This window comes from Cervus elaphus, chromosome 1 (assembly GCF_910594005.1).
Source record: "Cervus elaphus chromosome 1, mCerEla1.1, whole genome shotgun sequence".
Taxonomy (NCBI): domain Eukaryota; kingdom Metazoa; phylum Chordata; class Mammalia; order Artiodactyla; family Cervidae; genus Cervus; species Cervus elaphus.
The window spans coordinates 60310855-60326402 of record NC_057815.1 but is presented as its reverse complement, the minus strand read 5'-3'; the positions used below and the strand labels follow the sequence as shown (position 1 = coordinate 60326402).

The window sequence follows — 15548 nt, the reverse complement described above, 5'->3', positions numbered from 1 at the left end:
CATCCATTCCCTTCTATACTTTAGGTACCCTTACATATACCCACAATTGATCTGTTCCGCTGGCAAGACCTGTGTTCCTATACTTCCTGATGCTGGCATCCTGGTAAAAGTCTCAGCATTACCTTTAGACCTAGATTATCCTGGCCTCAGACCGTCTGATGTGTACCCATAAAAGACTGGGATCTCAAAAGAGGATGATCTAAAATCAGTTTACGTGCCTGTTCGATCTATGCCTGCTTGATATTAAAGTCCAATGCTACAGGAAAATCTAGTTGAAGTCAATGACTATTTTAAAGTATGCTAACAGTGATACAGAGTAATAACATAAAGATGTGATTCCAAATTTTTGACTCCATCTTCTTCATTGGCTTTGTCTGACCATTTCCTATAATTTCAGCAATGCCCCTCTGTTAATCTCGGTTTCTAGTCTCTTCCCTTGATCTGAGGTATTCACCCATCACCAGCAGTTTTCCAGAAGGGGGCTCATCCTGTGTAGGCACACTATATGTTTTCTGGCATTTATCTTCAGATGACTGTAGTGGAGACAAACTAGAGAATGGAAGGAGGGAGAGCAGGGCTCTGAATCAAGGGGAGGAAGACAGATAGAAAAGATCTTGAGTCCTAAGAATCACCACTTTACTTAAGTCCTGCTTTTTCTTTTAAGTCCTGTCCAAATTCCTGGAGCATAAATCTGGATAAATATAACCAGTTAATTATTTTATTCCCTTTATTAATATATCCATTCATCTTTTTAATTAAAGGAAAGTGTTTCAAGTCATATATATACTAGGAACAGTACTAAGAATTGTCTTTGAATTTGTGTTTTTGTTGCTGCCAATGGGCAAAGAAGTTCTTCCAGTCAGTATTTCTTAGTTTCAACATATAGACCTGGTTTTATGAGGCCAGAGAAAGATCTCAGACCCCAAAGAATGATGAAACAGCTTTACAAGAAGATGATTTTCTGGTTGACTTCTTGCCTAGACTTCACTGTGGCACAAGTGCAAGGAGGATACTTGTGCTTGTACTGCTTCAATGTTCTGACCTTTATAGTGCAACCTCCTCTCTCTGCTTTGCACTCTGACCCCTTTTTCCTTAGCCACCGTATATTCATCTGCAGCCTGTAGCTTGTATAAGTGACATAGAAGTGATCATATAAAGTTTCCTTTCCTGATACTTCACTTAGACTCGTAGTATGTTATACTTTCCTTTGTATTTCATTGCCAGTAGATGTGTGTAGGTGTTTAGGTAATGGGCTTTTTACATCCATGCAATTTCCCTAGCATCAAATATAGTGCCTGGTCTGTTGTAAGCGCTTAGTAAATATTTATGGAGTGAATGAAAGGAACTAGATCAATTGGAAAAGCCTTCTAATTTTAGGATTTTATCATCCAACTACTGAAAGGTCCCAACCCTAAGTTGACGACGTTGGTGACATAAACTGAAGACAGAGGGGTCAGAGCAGAGGATACAAAGGAAAGATGAAATATTTGGTAGATTATTCTCTTCTTTTCCAGAGTGCCGCCTGAGTCCTCCGTCCGACTCTGAAAACTAAGTAGCACTGTTCCACACACCGCTTGGTCTCCTGCTCACACCTTTCCACCAGTACTTCCACATAGATTCAGGGCTCAGCAGAACCAGCGTCTTTCCTCACACAGCTAATACTATGAGATAGAGGATCTCTTTTTTTGTTCAAGATCTTACTTTGACTTTCAAGTGATGGGATGGCTTTGGACCTTTTCTATAAATCCCCCTCTTTTATAACTCACCCCTTCTATCATGTACCCTAAACACAAATACCTTATCATATCTTCTCAAATCTCATGCATCACCTTCGTTTCTATCCTCATTCCTCCTGAACAAACATCTTATCATTACCTGAAAATAGGCAAACATCTTTTGTACTGTTCCTGAATATGAACCTCCAAAATCTATACTATCCCAGTGATTCAGTCATGCACAGAATTCCTCTTCCCTTCGGTAAAGTAGCAGTATGCTCATCAAGGATGTGAGGACAGTTCAAGAACACAAGAGACCAAGTGGTCCAAGAGCCAAGAGGTTCCCCATTGAGAAAACTGTTCAGAACAATGAGACTGGAAAATGAAGCCAGATGTCTAGGGGAGCAGGAAAACAGAATTGGAATCCCAAGGAAATTTAAAGCAGAAAAGCAACTGAATTAAAATCCAATGTGCAGAGTATTTTTTTGTTGGGAAGATAGCTATGATTTTATCTATTTACAAAGATATTTGCTTGGGTTCATTCTCTTGGTTATCTTGTTTAAAGATGACAGGCTATGACCAATATGCTTATTTCTAATTTATAGGATACTTTATAATAATTTAATGAAAAGATTCATAAATTCAGAAGACAGAAGGCAAACCTAGCTACCAAGAGGAAAAGATATCATCCCATGGAATTCTTATTGGTAATTCCATAATGAAGTGAGACAACACAAAACTAGGGTAATCTCCCTTAGAAAGGCTTTCGTCAAGACCATCTGGTTCTACATAACTAAAGAAACAACACAGAATGGAGCACTGGAACTCCACCCTGGGAAGTGGCTTCATATTGATGGGGATTCTGAATGACAGTGCATCTCCTGAGATGATCTGTGCTACAATCACAGTCCTGTACATGCTGGCTGTCACAAGCAATGGCCTTCTGCTCCTGGCCATCACAATGGATGCCCAGCTCCATGTGCCCATGTACCTCCTGCTCGGGCAGCTCTCTCTCATGGACCTCCTCTTCACATCTGTTGTCACTCCCAAGGCCTTCATGGATTTTCTGCTCAGTGAAAACACCATTTCCTTTGGGGGCTGTGCCCTTCAGATGTTCCTGGCACTGACCCTCGGTGGTGCAGAGGACCTCCTACTGGTCTTCATGGCCTATGACAGGTATGTGGCCATTTGTCATCCTCTGAACTACATGGTCCTCATGAGGCCGAGGGTCTGCTGGCTCATGGTGGCCACATCCTGGTCCTGTCTTCCCTAAGTGCTCTAGGACATACCTTGTACACCATGCACTTCCCTTTCTGCATGTCCCAGATCAGCCACCTGCTTTGTGAGATCCCACCTCTGTTGAAGTTGGCCTGTGCAGATACTTCCAGATATGAACTCATGGTATATGTGACAGGTGTGACTTTCCTCTTGCTCCCCCTTTCTGCCATTGTTTCCTCCTACACACTAATCCTACTTACTGTGCTCCACATGCCCTCAAATGAAGGGAGGCAGAAAGCCCTGGTCACCTGCTCTTCCCACCTGACTGTGGTCGGGATGTTCTATGGAGCTGCCACATTCATGTATGTTCTGCCCAGTTCCCTCCACAGCCCCAAGCAGGACAACATCATCTCTGTCTTCTACACGATTGTCACCCCAGCCCTGAACCCCCTCATCTACAGCCTGAGGAATAAAGAGGTTATGGGGGCTTTAAGGAGGGTCCTGGGAAAATGCATACTATAGACACACCTCCTGACACAACCACTAAGTATATGTGGTAGTTGTTCAGTCACTCACTGGTGTCTGACTTTTTGTGACCCCATGGACTGCAGCACTCCAGGCTTCCCTGTCCTTCACCATTTCTCCCGGAGCTTGCTCAAACTCATGTCGTTTGAGTCGGTGATGCCATCCAACCATCTTGTCCTCTGTCATCCCCTTCTCCTCCTGCCCTCAATCTTTCCCAGCATCAGGGTCTTTTCTAATGAGTTGGCTCTTTGCATTAGGTGGCCAAAGAACTAGAGGTTCAACTTCAGGGTAAGTCCTTCCAATGAACATTCAGGACTGATTTCCTTTAGGATGAATTTCCTTGCAATCCAAGGTACTCTCAAGAGTCTTCTCCAACACCACAGTTCAAAAGCATCAATTCTTCAGTGCTCAGCCTTCTTAATGGTTCAACTCTCACATCCATACATGACTACTGGAAAATCCATAGATTGACTAGACAGAACTTTGTGGGCAAAATAATGTCTCCGCTTTTTAAATGCTGTCTAGATTTGTCTTAGCTTTTCTTCCAAAGAGCAAGTGTCTTTTCATTTCATGGCTGCAGACATGATAGACTAAGTTTCAATTTCAATATCATATAGCCGTGATAATGATATAGCTAATAACAGGCTGAGCAAGCTCCAACAGCCTCTTAAAATCAGAGGAGGACGCTTCCATTTGAACTGGATTCTTAGTTGTAGAGAGAAATATCTTCAGAAGATATCTTGGGCTTCTTGTCTTGTTAGGCAGATGGTTGTTCAAGCAATTAGTTGGAAAGAATAATCAATTTGTGACTGTATTTGTACAAATACTTATGTTGAAAGTATTAAAGTGAAATTGTTAGTCACTCTGTCATGTCCGGCTCTTTGCAATTGCAAGGACTGTAGCCCTCCAGGCTCCTCTATCCATGGGATTCACCAGGCAAGAATACTGGAGTGGGTTGCCATTCGCTTCTCCTGGGGATCTTCCTGACCCAGAGATCAAACCCAAGTCTCCCACATTGCAGGCAGATTCTATACCATCAGAGCCACCAGGGAAGCCCTTATGTTGAGATTAAAAAAAGCTAAATGGTACATTTTTATACTGCCTGAAATTAAAATTATAGAAATGAATAAAATAGAATGTGGAAATTCTCAGATTTCAAGTTAAGACTGGAGATACAATAGCAGTGAGAGTCATGTGATGTGTATTTGCTTGATTTTAAAAAATATATAATTTACATACATACAGACCTACTTTGAAACATCAAAATAATTGCATGTTAGGTATATGTATATGTCTATGTCCACAGGAAAGGAAGACTACCAAATATAATTCACTTTCTATTAGCTTAGAATGAAATTTAGTCGCTCAGTCATGTCTGACTCTTTGCGATCCCATGGACTGTAGCCCTCTAGTTTTCTCTGTCCATGGAATTCTCCAAGCAAGAATACCGGAGTGGGTTGCCATTCCCTTCTTCAGTAGATCTTCCCGACCCAGGTGTTGAACCCAGGTCTCCCACGTTGGCAGGCAAATTCTTTACCATCTCAGCTACCAGGGAAGCATATCTATTAGTTTAGATATGCTTTATTTTTATCATTCAATGTATCAGTGTGGGAAGATTTATAACAAAAACTGGGAACTAAAATCTGTCCAGTTGAGAAGCTCCAAAAACACCTTGTGTCACATAGTTGAGATTATTTTTGAGGCAATGCTTTGTTAAAACTCAGAAAAACTTTCTTTCTTTATAAAAACTGTCTTAGATTGCTGCATCTATTAAGATAAATGATAATACAAATATAATAATCTATGGAACTAATCCACATTCATCATAAAAACAGAAAACTTGAAACTTGATAAAGAAGCCAAAATCACTTAAGTTTTCTATTTTTTGCTTTTTCATATATGTATTTTACTGAATAGTTTTGTACATTTTGGTTAAGGTTCTTTCTTTGTTGTTTAAGATTTGGTGAACTTCTTCCTGTGAAGAAGGAACATTATAGTGTAGGGATAAAGAGAGACAGTAGCAGGGAGAGAGAGAGTGTTGAGCCCTTTTATCGTCTGTGCATCTTTGAACACTAAACCATTTGTTTCTCAGTTTGCTCATCTGAAAAGCAGTGATATTAACAGAACTCATGATGATTTCATGATGTTTTAGGGAGTCTTGAGTAAGATGATAAGGCACTTAGACCAGAGCTTGGCAAAGTGCTTAAACCATGCTGCTGTTGCTGCTGCTGCTAAGTCGCCTCAGTCGTGTCCGACTCCATGCGACCCCATAGATGGCAGCCCACAGGCTTCGCCGTCCCTGGGATTCTCCAGGCAAGAACACAGGAGTGGGTTACCGTTTCTTTCTGCAATGCATCAAAGTGAAAAGTGAAAGTGAAGTCGCTCAATTGTGTCTGACTCTTCGCGACCCCATGGAATGCAGCCTACCAGGCTCCTCCTGGAAAACCCATGGGATTTTCCAGGCAAGAGTACTGGAGTGGGCTGCCATTGCCTTCTGTGTAAACCATGCTAACTATTACATGACTAACTAGTAAATATTCTTAATAAAACTTCATTTCAAATGACTACATAATGTCATCATATCAATCTGCTATAATATATTTAGGATTTCCTTACACTTAATTTTGTCTCTCCAAATTTTCCTACATAAGGGTATATATTATGTTATGTCAAATTGTAGAAGTGGAAATAGTGGGGTGCAAGCCAAGAAACTTTTTTTAAATTCTTGTTATAAAGAGCCAGATTGCTAATAAGTAATTTAGAAACCCTTTCCATCCTGTCATAATGTTGAGCTGGAAGTGCCTGTTTATTGTACACTTTATGAAGCTGTCTTATCATTTGAACTTGCTTTGTTTATTTATTAAATATATCAGTGAAAATGTAACAGCTGTTTTCATTTATATTACTTATTTTGCTTCATCTAATGAGGTTTTTTTTTTGTAGCTGTTTGTAGATCCTTACATTTCCCATTCTTTGTTCAGAAAATATTTTCAAATTTCTTTTAGATTTGCTTAATAATTTTGTAAGTGACATTGGACTTTTTAATCTGCAGTTTATCTAGGTATATGATGAATGATGAGCTTTAAGTTCTGTTTCTAAATAGCTGGTTTTCTTACTAGTGTTCTTAATCACCTTTCCATAGCATGTGTTTATTATTACTGTTGCTGTATTTATAGTTGCTTGACTACATGCTGTCCTATGACTCTAGCAGTAGAGAATGTTTCTGCTCCTGTTCTCTAGTTCCACTGGTCAATAAAGAGTCTCTGTTTCCATTTTTCCTCACCAAAATTTTCTTAGGTTTTATCATCGGTTTATTCTTCCTGATGAATTTTTGAATCATCTGCTAACTGTCCAAAAAACCCCACTGGTATATTGTTGTGATTGTATTTAACCCATACATTGATTTGGAAATGCTATCTTTTTGCAGTATTCAGTCTTAACTCCCAGGAATGTAGTATCCCATTGCCTCACCCAATAGAATTTGTTTGTTATTCCCTAAAAATACCATTTCACACCTTGACTCTCTGCTTATGACTTGCATCATACATCGCAGGGAAAGGGGGAGTAGTTACATAGAACTTCGTCATCTTCCACTACCAGCTTGACTAGCATAGCTGCACGTAGTGTTTTTAATCTTTGGAAGAGCCCATCATATTCTCCAGGACAATCCATGTTGCTACAAATGGCAGAATTTCACTCGTTTTTAAATGGCTGAGTTATTTTTCATTGTTAAAATTTAAAAAGTGGCCGTGAGAGACCAAACACTACACTAAGTACTCTTGAACCAAGTTCTCTTACTACTCAAAGAAATAGGTATTAGAATTACCTGCTTCTGCTCCACAGCATCTCTTTACAGAAATTTTGCTAAAGTTTACACATATGCTCCAGTAACCCCCATCTTAAAGAACTCTTCTTTGAAGTCATACTCTTCCCTCCAGTTACTACTCCATTTCTCAGAGCAAATCATCTTACCAGAAACTATGGGTTTAGGACCTAACTGTATGTATAGCTTCAGGTCCTTTCCTACTATTCAGGACACATGCACTGTAATCAGGTTCCCTTCCACTCCATACCCAGAGCACTGCAGTTGTGCTTGTCAACAAAGACAGGTTTGTGCTTCATCGTCCGACAAAGAAAATATAGTTTGTATATTTTATAAAATCGTAAAAGTGAACTTTAATTACCCATGATAACCAATGACCATAAAAAGACTTTAGAGATTAAAAATTAAATTCATAGAAGATACAACAAATATTTATAATCTACATGTCTCAGAAAAATTTTCAACAATTTGTAGGAACCTCCAACACTGCTAACTATACAGAATTCCATTGTTATTAATGTTTTTAGTCTTATACTCAGTTTATGTGTTCCTACATGATTTTCTCTCTGGAATTGCACTCCTTCTTACAGGCATAAAAAATTCTGCTCATTTCCCAAAATGGCTTTTTTATTTTCTTTCTTTTTTTTTCATTTATTTTTATTACTTGGAGGCTAATTACTTTACAATATTGTAGTGGTTTTTGTCATACATTGACATGAATCAGCCATGGAGTTACATGTATTCCCCATCCCAATCCCCCCCCCCCCCCCACCTACCTCTCTACCCCATCCCTCTGGGTTTTCCCAGTGCACCAGGCCCGAGCACTTGTCTCATGCATCCCACCTGGGCTGGTGATCTGTTTCACCATAGATAATATACATGTTTTGATGCTGTTCTCTCAAAACATCCCATCCTCGCCTTCTCCCACAGAGTCCAAAAGTCTGTTCTGTACATCTGTGTCTCTTTTTCTGATTTGCATATAGGGTTATCATTACCATCTTTCTAAATTCCATATATATGTGTTAGTATACTGTAATGGTCTTTATCTTTCTGGCTTACTTCACTCTGTATAATGGGCTCCAGTTTCATCCATCTCATTAGAACTGATTCAAATGAATTTTTTTTAATGGCTGAGTAATATTCCATGGTGTATATGTACCACAGCTTCCTTATCCATTTGTCTGCCGATGGGCATCTAGGTTGCTTCCATGTCCTGGCTATTATAAACAGTGCTGCGATGAACATTGGGGTGCACGTGTCTCTTTCAATTCTGATTTCCTCGGTGTGTATGCCCAAAAGTGGGATTGCTGGGTCATATGGCAGTTCTATTTCCAGTTTTTTAAGAAGTCTCCACACTGTTGTCCAAAGCAGCTGTACTAGTTTGCATTCCCACCAACAGTGTAAGAGGGTTCCCTTTTCTCCACAGCCTCTCCAGCATTTATTGCTTGTAGACTTTTGGATAGCAGCCATCCTGACTGGTGTGTAATGGTACCTCATTGTGGTTTTGATTTGCATTTCTCTGATAATGAGTGATGTTGAGCATCTTTTCATGTGTTTGTTAGCCATCTGTATGTCTTCTTTGGAGAAATGTCTGTTTAGTTCTTTGGCCCATTTTTTGATTGGGTCATTTATTTTTCTGGAATTGAGCTGCAGGAGTTGCTTGTATATTTTTGAGATTAATCCTTTGTCTGTTTCTTCATTTGCTATTATTTTCTCCCAATCTGAGGGCTGTCTTTTCACCTTGCTTATAGTTTCCTTTGTTGTGCAAAGGCTTTTAAGTTTCATTAGGTCCCATTTGTTTATTTTTGCTTTTATTTCCAATATTCTGGGAGGTGGGTCATAGAGGATCCTGCTGTGATTCATGTCGGAGAGTGTTTTGCCTATGTTCTCCTCTAGGAGTTTTGTAGTTTCTGGTCTTACATTTAGATCTTTAATCCATTTTGAGTTTATTTTTGTGTATGGTATTAGAAAGTGTTCTAGTTTCATTCTTTTCCAAGTGGTTGACCAGTTTTCCCAGCACCACTTGTTAAAGAGATTGTCTTTTTTCCATTGTATATCCTTGTCTCCTTTGTCGAAGATAAGGTGTCCATAGGTTTGTGGATTTATCTCTGGGCTTTCTATTCTGTTCCATTGATCTATATTTCTGTCTTTGTGCCAGTACCATACTGTCTTGATGACTGTGGCTTTGTAGTAGAGTCTGAAGTCAGGCAGGTTGATTCTTCCAGTTCCATTCTTCTTTCTCAAGATTACTTTGGCTATTCGAGGTTTTTTGTATTTCCATACAAATTGTGAAATTATTTGTTCTAGTTCTGTGAAAAATACCGTTGGTAGCTTGATAGGGATTGCATTGAATCTATAGATTGCTTTCGGTAGTATAACCATTTTGACAGTATTGATTCTTCCAATCCATGAACACGGTATATTTCTCCGTTTGTGTCCTCTTTGATTTCTTTCATCAGTGTTTTATAGTTTTCTATGTATAGGTCTCTTGTTTCCTTAGGTAGATACACTCCTAAGTGTTTTATTCTTTTTGTTGCACTGGTGAATGGTATTGTTTCCTTAATTTCTCTTTCTGTTTTCTCATTGTTAGTGTATAGGAATGCAAGGGATTTCTGTGTGTTAATTTTATATCCTGCAACTTTACTATATTTGATGATTAGCTCTAGTAATTTTCTGGTAGAGTCTTTAGGGTTTTCTATGTAGAGGATCATGTCATCTGCAAACAGCGAGAGTTTCACTTCTTTTCCTATCTGTATTGCTTTTACTTCTTTTTCTGCTCTGATTGCTGTTCTAAAATGCTTATTGGAAAGATGTGAGGTTTAAGGGTTGAGGCAATAATTCCCTCATTTTGAATAACAACTTAAAGAGCCTATATTTTGCAATTTAATAGAATAAAAAATGAAAATAAAATTGGAAATGAAAATGGTTCCGTCACTATGGAAGATAATTCCTTAAAAACACACTTACCAAAAAACTGAGCAAGTTCACTGAAAGATATTTAACCACATGAGTAACAGTTTATGTTCACTTGAAAATCTGCACCTGAATGTTTGTAATGGCTTTTTACACAAACAACAAAAATCAGAAAGAACATACAAATGTCTTTGATGAATAGATAAGCAAGCTATGATACGTCCATACAAATGGACACTACTCAGCAATAAGTGAGAATAGGCTTCTAATAATCAGCAGAATTTGGATGAATCTAAAATATATTATGCTAAGTGAAAGGAGCTATACTCAAAGTGTCTGATACCATTCATATGACATGCTGAAAAGGCAAAAAAATAAAAATAGTAGCAATGGTAAACAGATCAGAGGGTTGGTGGGGGACTGGTAGAGGGCAGGATATAATTACCAAAGGACACCAGAGAATTTGGGAGGTTGATACAACTTCTATATCTGCATTTTGGTGGTGGCTGTATACTATATATGGGCTTCCTTCGTAGCTCAGTGGCAAAGAATCTGCCAGTGCAGGAGATGTGGGTTGATCTCTGGGTCAAGAAAAGCCCCTGGAGAAGGAAATGGCAACCCACTCTAGTATTCTTGCTTGGGAAGTCCCCTGAACAGAGAAACCTGGCAAGTGCAGTCCATGGGGTCCCAAAAGAGTCAGATACAACTTAGTGACTGAACAACAAGTATACATTTATGAAAACTTGCAGCAGTATATACTACAAAAGGTGAATTTAACTGTATGAAAACTGTACCTTAGTAAAATCGAAAAAAAAAATAGGAAAAGATAATTGTAAATAAAAGGATATGAAGCTTTTAATATCCTGCTTCTACAACCTTCTTTAAGTACTGATAGAAAAAGTCCCCTGCCATATTGCTTTTTGTCAAGAGTTCAGTGTTATAGTTTTGAAATTCAATTGTATTTATTCTGTCAATTAAACTTGTCAGATCATTTGTTGTGTCAATTACTGTGTTCATCATTGCTCCCTATAATATATATATACCCCTAGGCATCACCTTCCTTCTTGATGAAATTATTATATTCAGGCATCTTTGGTGGTAAAGCCTTATAGTTTTGTTTGTAATTTTTTGTCACTCTCTACTGATGCTTTATCTATGTATAAAACTCTCGGTGGGGGCAGTTATGTTCCCTCAGCACTTCTGAAGGCATTTCTCTCTTGTCCTATAACTTCAGTGAAAACTCCACTATCTTCTGTCTTTATCAGTGGGAAATCTGTCTTGTTTCTTTGAGAGAATTTTTTTTTCCCCTTTGAGAGAATTTAAAAGATTTTCATTAACACTGATATTCTCCATATTCAGTACTATCTGGATAACTTTTTTTTTTATTGTCCCTGCTCAATGTTTACGAAGTTGCATACTTTCTCTTCAAATGTCACTTGTGGCAAACAATATAACACCAAACACACATATGTATGTACAGGACAAAACAGATTGCCAAAGGTCATGGAGGGAAGACTTGGTAATTAGAGACTCCACAGAGCACAGTCATGTTGAATCAAATAGTCCAGGCTAAGAAGATGATAAGTGAGGCCAGGGGGATGGAGGTGGGAAGCAACGTCCCACAGATGCCTCAAAACCTACGTTAAATCTGGGGCAGAGGACTGATTGACCACGAAAGGGTCTTTTCTTCCTGTTCATTTCAGTCAGTAATTTGGAAATGGGCCATCAGTGCCTCCCTTAGGTGACATAGAAACCCAGGGCCTCCAAGCTCATTTAGTGAGAGAAGAGTGCAAGGATACAGGATCAGGAAACAGGCCCAAAGGGATTCATTACCATCCTGTTTCCTGGACCAGCCTTTCCAGGGAAGGCTATTTCAGCTGAGAGGCTAGGCTAAGTCCCTCTAAACACAAGGGTAGAACACAGGGAGTGGGATCATGGGATGAGGAAACTGAGCAGCCTCTCCCAGGACAGGCCCTGTCTCATGATGGCCCCAGGGACAGTGAGGTCAGTCATTGCAGGGTCTCCTTGGAGCAGCCCTTCTAATATCTACTTCCTCCCGATTCCCACTGCTTTCATTTTTTCTCCCAGATCCCAGCAAGAGTAAATAAAATTCTGAGCATCAGTACCCATGAACTCTGTCTGACTAATGCACAATAAATAGATGAAACTTTTACCTGAGGAGCTATGTGACAGAAGCAGTTTCTTTTAATTTTCCACAGGTGTAAAAACAGGAAAGCTATACTCTTTTTCCGTAGAAGCTCTCCAAGTCATAAGGATTCAGTTGGCTCTGTCAGCAAGTATTGCATTTCCAGAGCAGACCTGTAGAGGAACTGAGGAACGGGAGTCCTAACCGACCTTGGTCAGACCCCTCAGACTTGTAACATCGCTTAGCAAAATCAAACCTATTGGATACGGCTGAAAAAGTCCCATCTTCCTTCTAGTTTTCGACTGCATCTTCCTTGACCCTCAAACAATCCCCAGGGTTGTCCATGTGGTCAGGCAGCTGGCATTTAACCACCTCAGGTAAGAGTGTTGTCTCACTTGCAGGGAAGGGTGCAGTCTTGAGGAATTTTGACTTGAGAAATGGAGCCCAGTGCAGATCCCAAGAACTTCAGCTACTCTGTCTTCCAGGTTCTCTGGTGCTTGGGCTCTGTACCTCATCACAAACTCCTCTATTCTTTGTTTTCTAAATATGAGGAGAATCAGTGAGGCCTGAGGGAAGATTCTATGCTACATCCCAGACCAGGGTATCTGCTTCCTGGTGGTAGCATCAGGATCTGTCTTTAGACTTTGCCGGCATCTGATAAAAATATTTATAGCTATGTTATAATATATGCCTCTGAAGGATCATTTAAGATCAGATGGTAGTTTTGTGACATGCTTTAGTACCTCTTTACTATTAAAATTCTGTGGACCTTGTAGAAGTCAATGGAAACTAGTGAAATGTCAAAATATATGACATAATAGAGGAAAGTGAGTTTTAGAAATATGCTTCACTGACAGACTTCTTAAGATATGTTCAAAGGTGGATTTATCTGCCCAGTTTCCATGTGTGAGACTGATTTCCGTCCATCTCGTGTCCCTGTTCTAGAAAGCTTCCCTCTGGGAGTGGGTCCCAGACTCCCATGGCAGCTTTCAGAACAGGAGCTCTTTTTCCTCCCCCTGTGGCTCCTCAGTGTGGTGTGGATACCCTGGCTCTGCAGTTTGGGGACCAAAGATGGTGAAAGAGAGGGGAGCTAAGGTTAATGAGCTTGATTACAAATACAACACATGCTCTTTTTTCTCCTACAACTTTCCCTATTTCTCCCCCAAACAATCTGAGCTTCCTTATCAATTCCTTATGTTTTTCATATTTCTGAATAATCCCAGGGTCACATTTATGATAATATGTTATAAAAGAAACAGCTATGTTTGCCTTGATTTTAAAGGTTAAGTTCTGAAAGTGACATCACCTCAAGCACACTATTCCATAGTCTCAGACAATTTAAATTCTCTTCCCTCTTTGTTACATGGAGAGTGTAGTGCTGGTCTAGTGAACTAAGGTATACACTTTAGCTCTTCTAATAAGGCTGTTTCTACAGCTTTGAGGGCTGCAAATCAATGTGGACATACAGTATATGGAAAAAAATAATGAGGTACATTATTGATGTCACACTGATGCTCTTGTTTTAGTATTTCATATTCAAAATAGGTACACAGAACAGTGACTGGGTACTTAAATCATCAGTCAACATTATACCTAAAGCATAGGTATAAGGATTATTAAGAGCATGGATACCTGAATATTGATATATTGTAATGAGAAATTTGATTTGAATTTCTGGGGAGATACATGTTCAGGTTTGATGCCCTGAATAATATTCTCATCTAGTGATCTTTGAATATTTAGCTGTTAATGTGATGCTTGTTCTCCATTCAGATAGTTCTTTTCAAGATACTTAAAAGTTTCAGAAACAGAGATCAAGAAATAAAATTAGCTACCAGTGGGAAAGGAATCACCATACTGGACTAATATTGGTCATTCTATGGGGCCTCTGATGTTACAAAATGTTGCAACCATCTTAACAAAAATTCACCAAGAATCTACTTGGTTCTTGGCAACTAAAGAAACAACACAGAATGGAGCACTGGAACTCCACCCTGGGAAGTGGCTTCATATTGATGGGGATTCTGAATGACAGTGCGTCTCCTGAGATGATCTGTGCTACAATCACAGTCCTATACATGCTGGCCCTCACCAGCAATGGTCTTCTGCTCCTGGCCATCACAATGGATGCCCGGCTCCATGTGCCCATGTACCTCCTGCTCGGGCAGCTCTCTCTCATGGACCTCCTCTTCACGTCTGTTGTCACCCCCAAGGCCTTCATGGATTTTCTGCTCCGTGAAAACACCATCTCCTTTGGGGGATGTGCCCTTCAGATGTTCCTGGCACTGACCCTCGGTGGTGCAGAGGACCTCCTACTGGTCTTCATGGCCTATGACAGGTATGTGGCCATTTGTCATCCTCTGAACTACGTGGTCCTCATGAGGCCGAGGGTCTGCTGGCTCATGGTGGCTACATCCTGGATTTTGGCATCCTTTAGTGCCATTGTATATACTGTGTACACCATGCACTATCCCTTTTGCAAAGCCCGTGAGATCAGCCACCTGCTCTGTGAGATTCCACCTCTGTTGAAGTTGGCCTGTGCAGATACTTCCAGATATGAACTCATGGTGTATGTGATGGGTGTGACCTTCTTGATTCCTCCTCTTGTTGCTATCCTTGCCTCCTACACACTAATCCTACTTACTGTGCTCCACATGCCCTCAAATGAAGGGAGGCAGAAAGCCCTGGTCACCTGCTCTTCCCACTTGACTGTGGTCGGGATGTTCTATGGAGCTGCCACATTCATGTATGTTCTGCCCAGTTCCCTCCACAGCCCCAAGCAGGACAACATCATCTCTGTCTTCTACACGATTGTCACCCCAGCCCTGAACCCCCTCATCTACAGCCTGAGGAATAAAGAGGTCATGGGAGCCTTAAGGAGAATCCTGGGAAAATATATGCTGTGGACACACTCCTGACAGAGTTGCCAAGTCGACATGGTAGGGGACTAAGTATCATGTGGCTGTGATAATGGTAGCTTATAGGAGTCTGATCAAACTCCAATAACCTCTTAAATCAGAGGAGAGCTGCTCTCATTTGACTGGATTCTTAGACAATTGTAGAGAGAAGTAGCCTCATAAGACATATTGGACTTCTTGTTTATTAGGTAGATGGTTGTTCAGACAATTAGTTGGAAAGAATAATGGATTTGCAACTACATTTGTACAAATACTTATGTTGAGAGAATGGGAAAGGCTAATGGGTCATT

General features: G+C 40.0%; 4 protein-coding genes across 4 annotated transcripts in view; 3 read left to right on the top strand and 1 right to left on the bottom strand.

Annotated features, from left to right (window-relative positions):
* LOC122694965 (interferon-induced very large GTPase 1-like) overlaps positions 1 to 15548 on the bottom strand; it is a 1416129-nt gene that overhangs the window by 857477 nt on the left and 543104 nt on the right. The gene's annotated exons all lie outside the window — the stretch shown is intronic.
* LOC122695260 (zinc finger protein 215-like) overlaps positions 1 to 15548 on the top strand; it is a 462760-nt gene that overhangs the window by 264832 nt on the left and 182380 nt on the right. The gene's annotated exons all lie outside the window — the stretch shown is intronic.
* On the top strand, positions 2527 to 3455 carry LOC122695203 (olfactory receptor 2AG2-like). The gene is given in 2 exon segments (XM_043904802.1): positions 2527 to 2971; positions 2974 to 3455. Coding segments are annotated over 2 exon segments (927 nt in total).
* On the top strand, positions 14314 to 15258 carry LOC122695145 (olfactory receptor 2AG1). Its single transcript, XM_043904688.1, has one exon. The coding sequence runs from the start codon at positions 14314 to 14316 to the stop codon at positions 15256 to 15258; it is 945 nt and encodes a 314-aa protein (XP_043760623.1).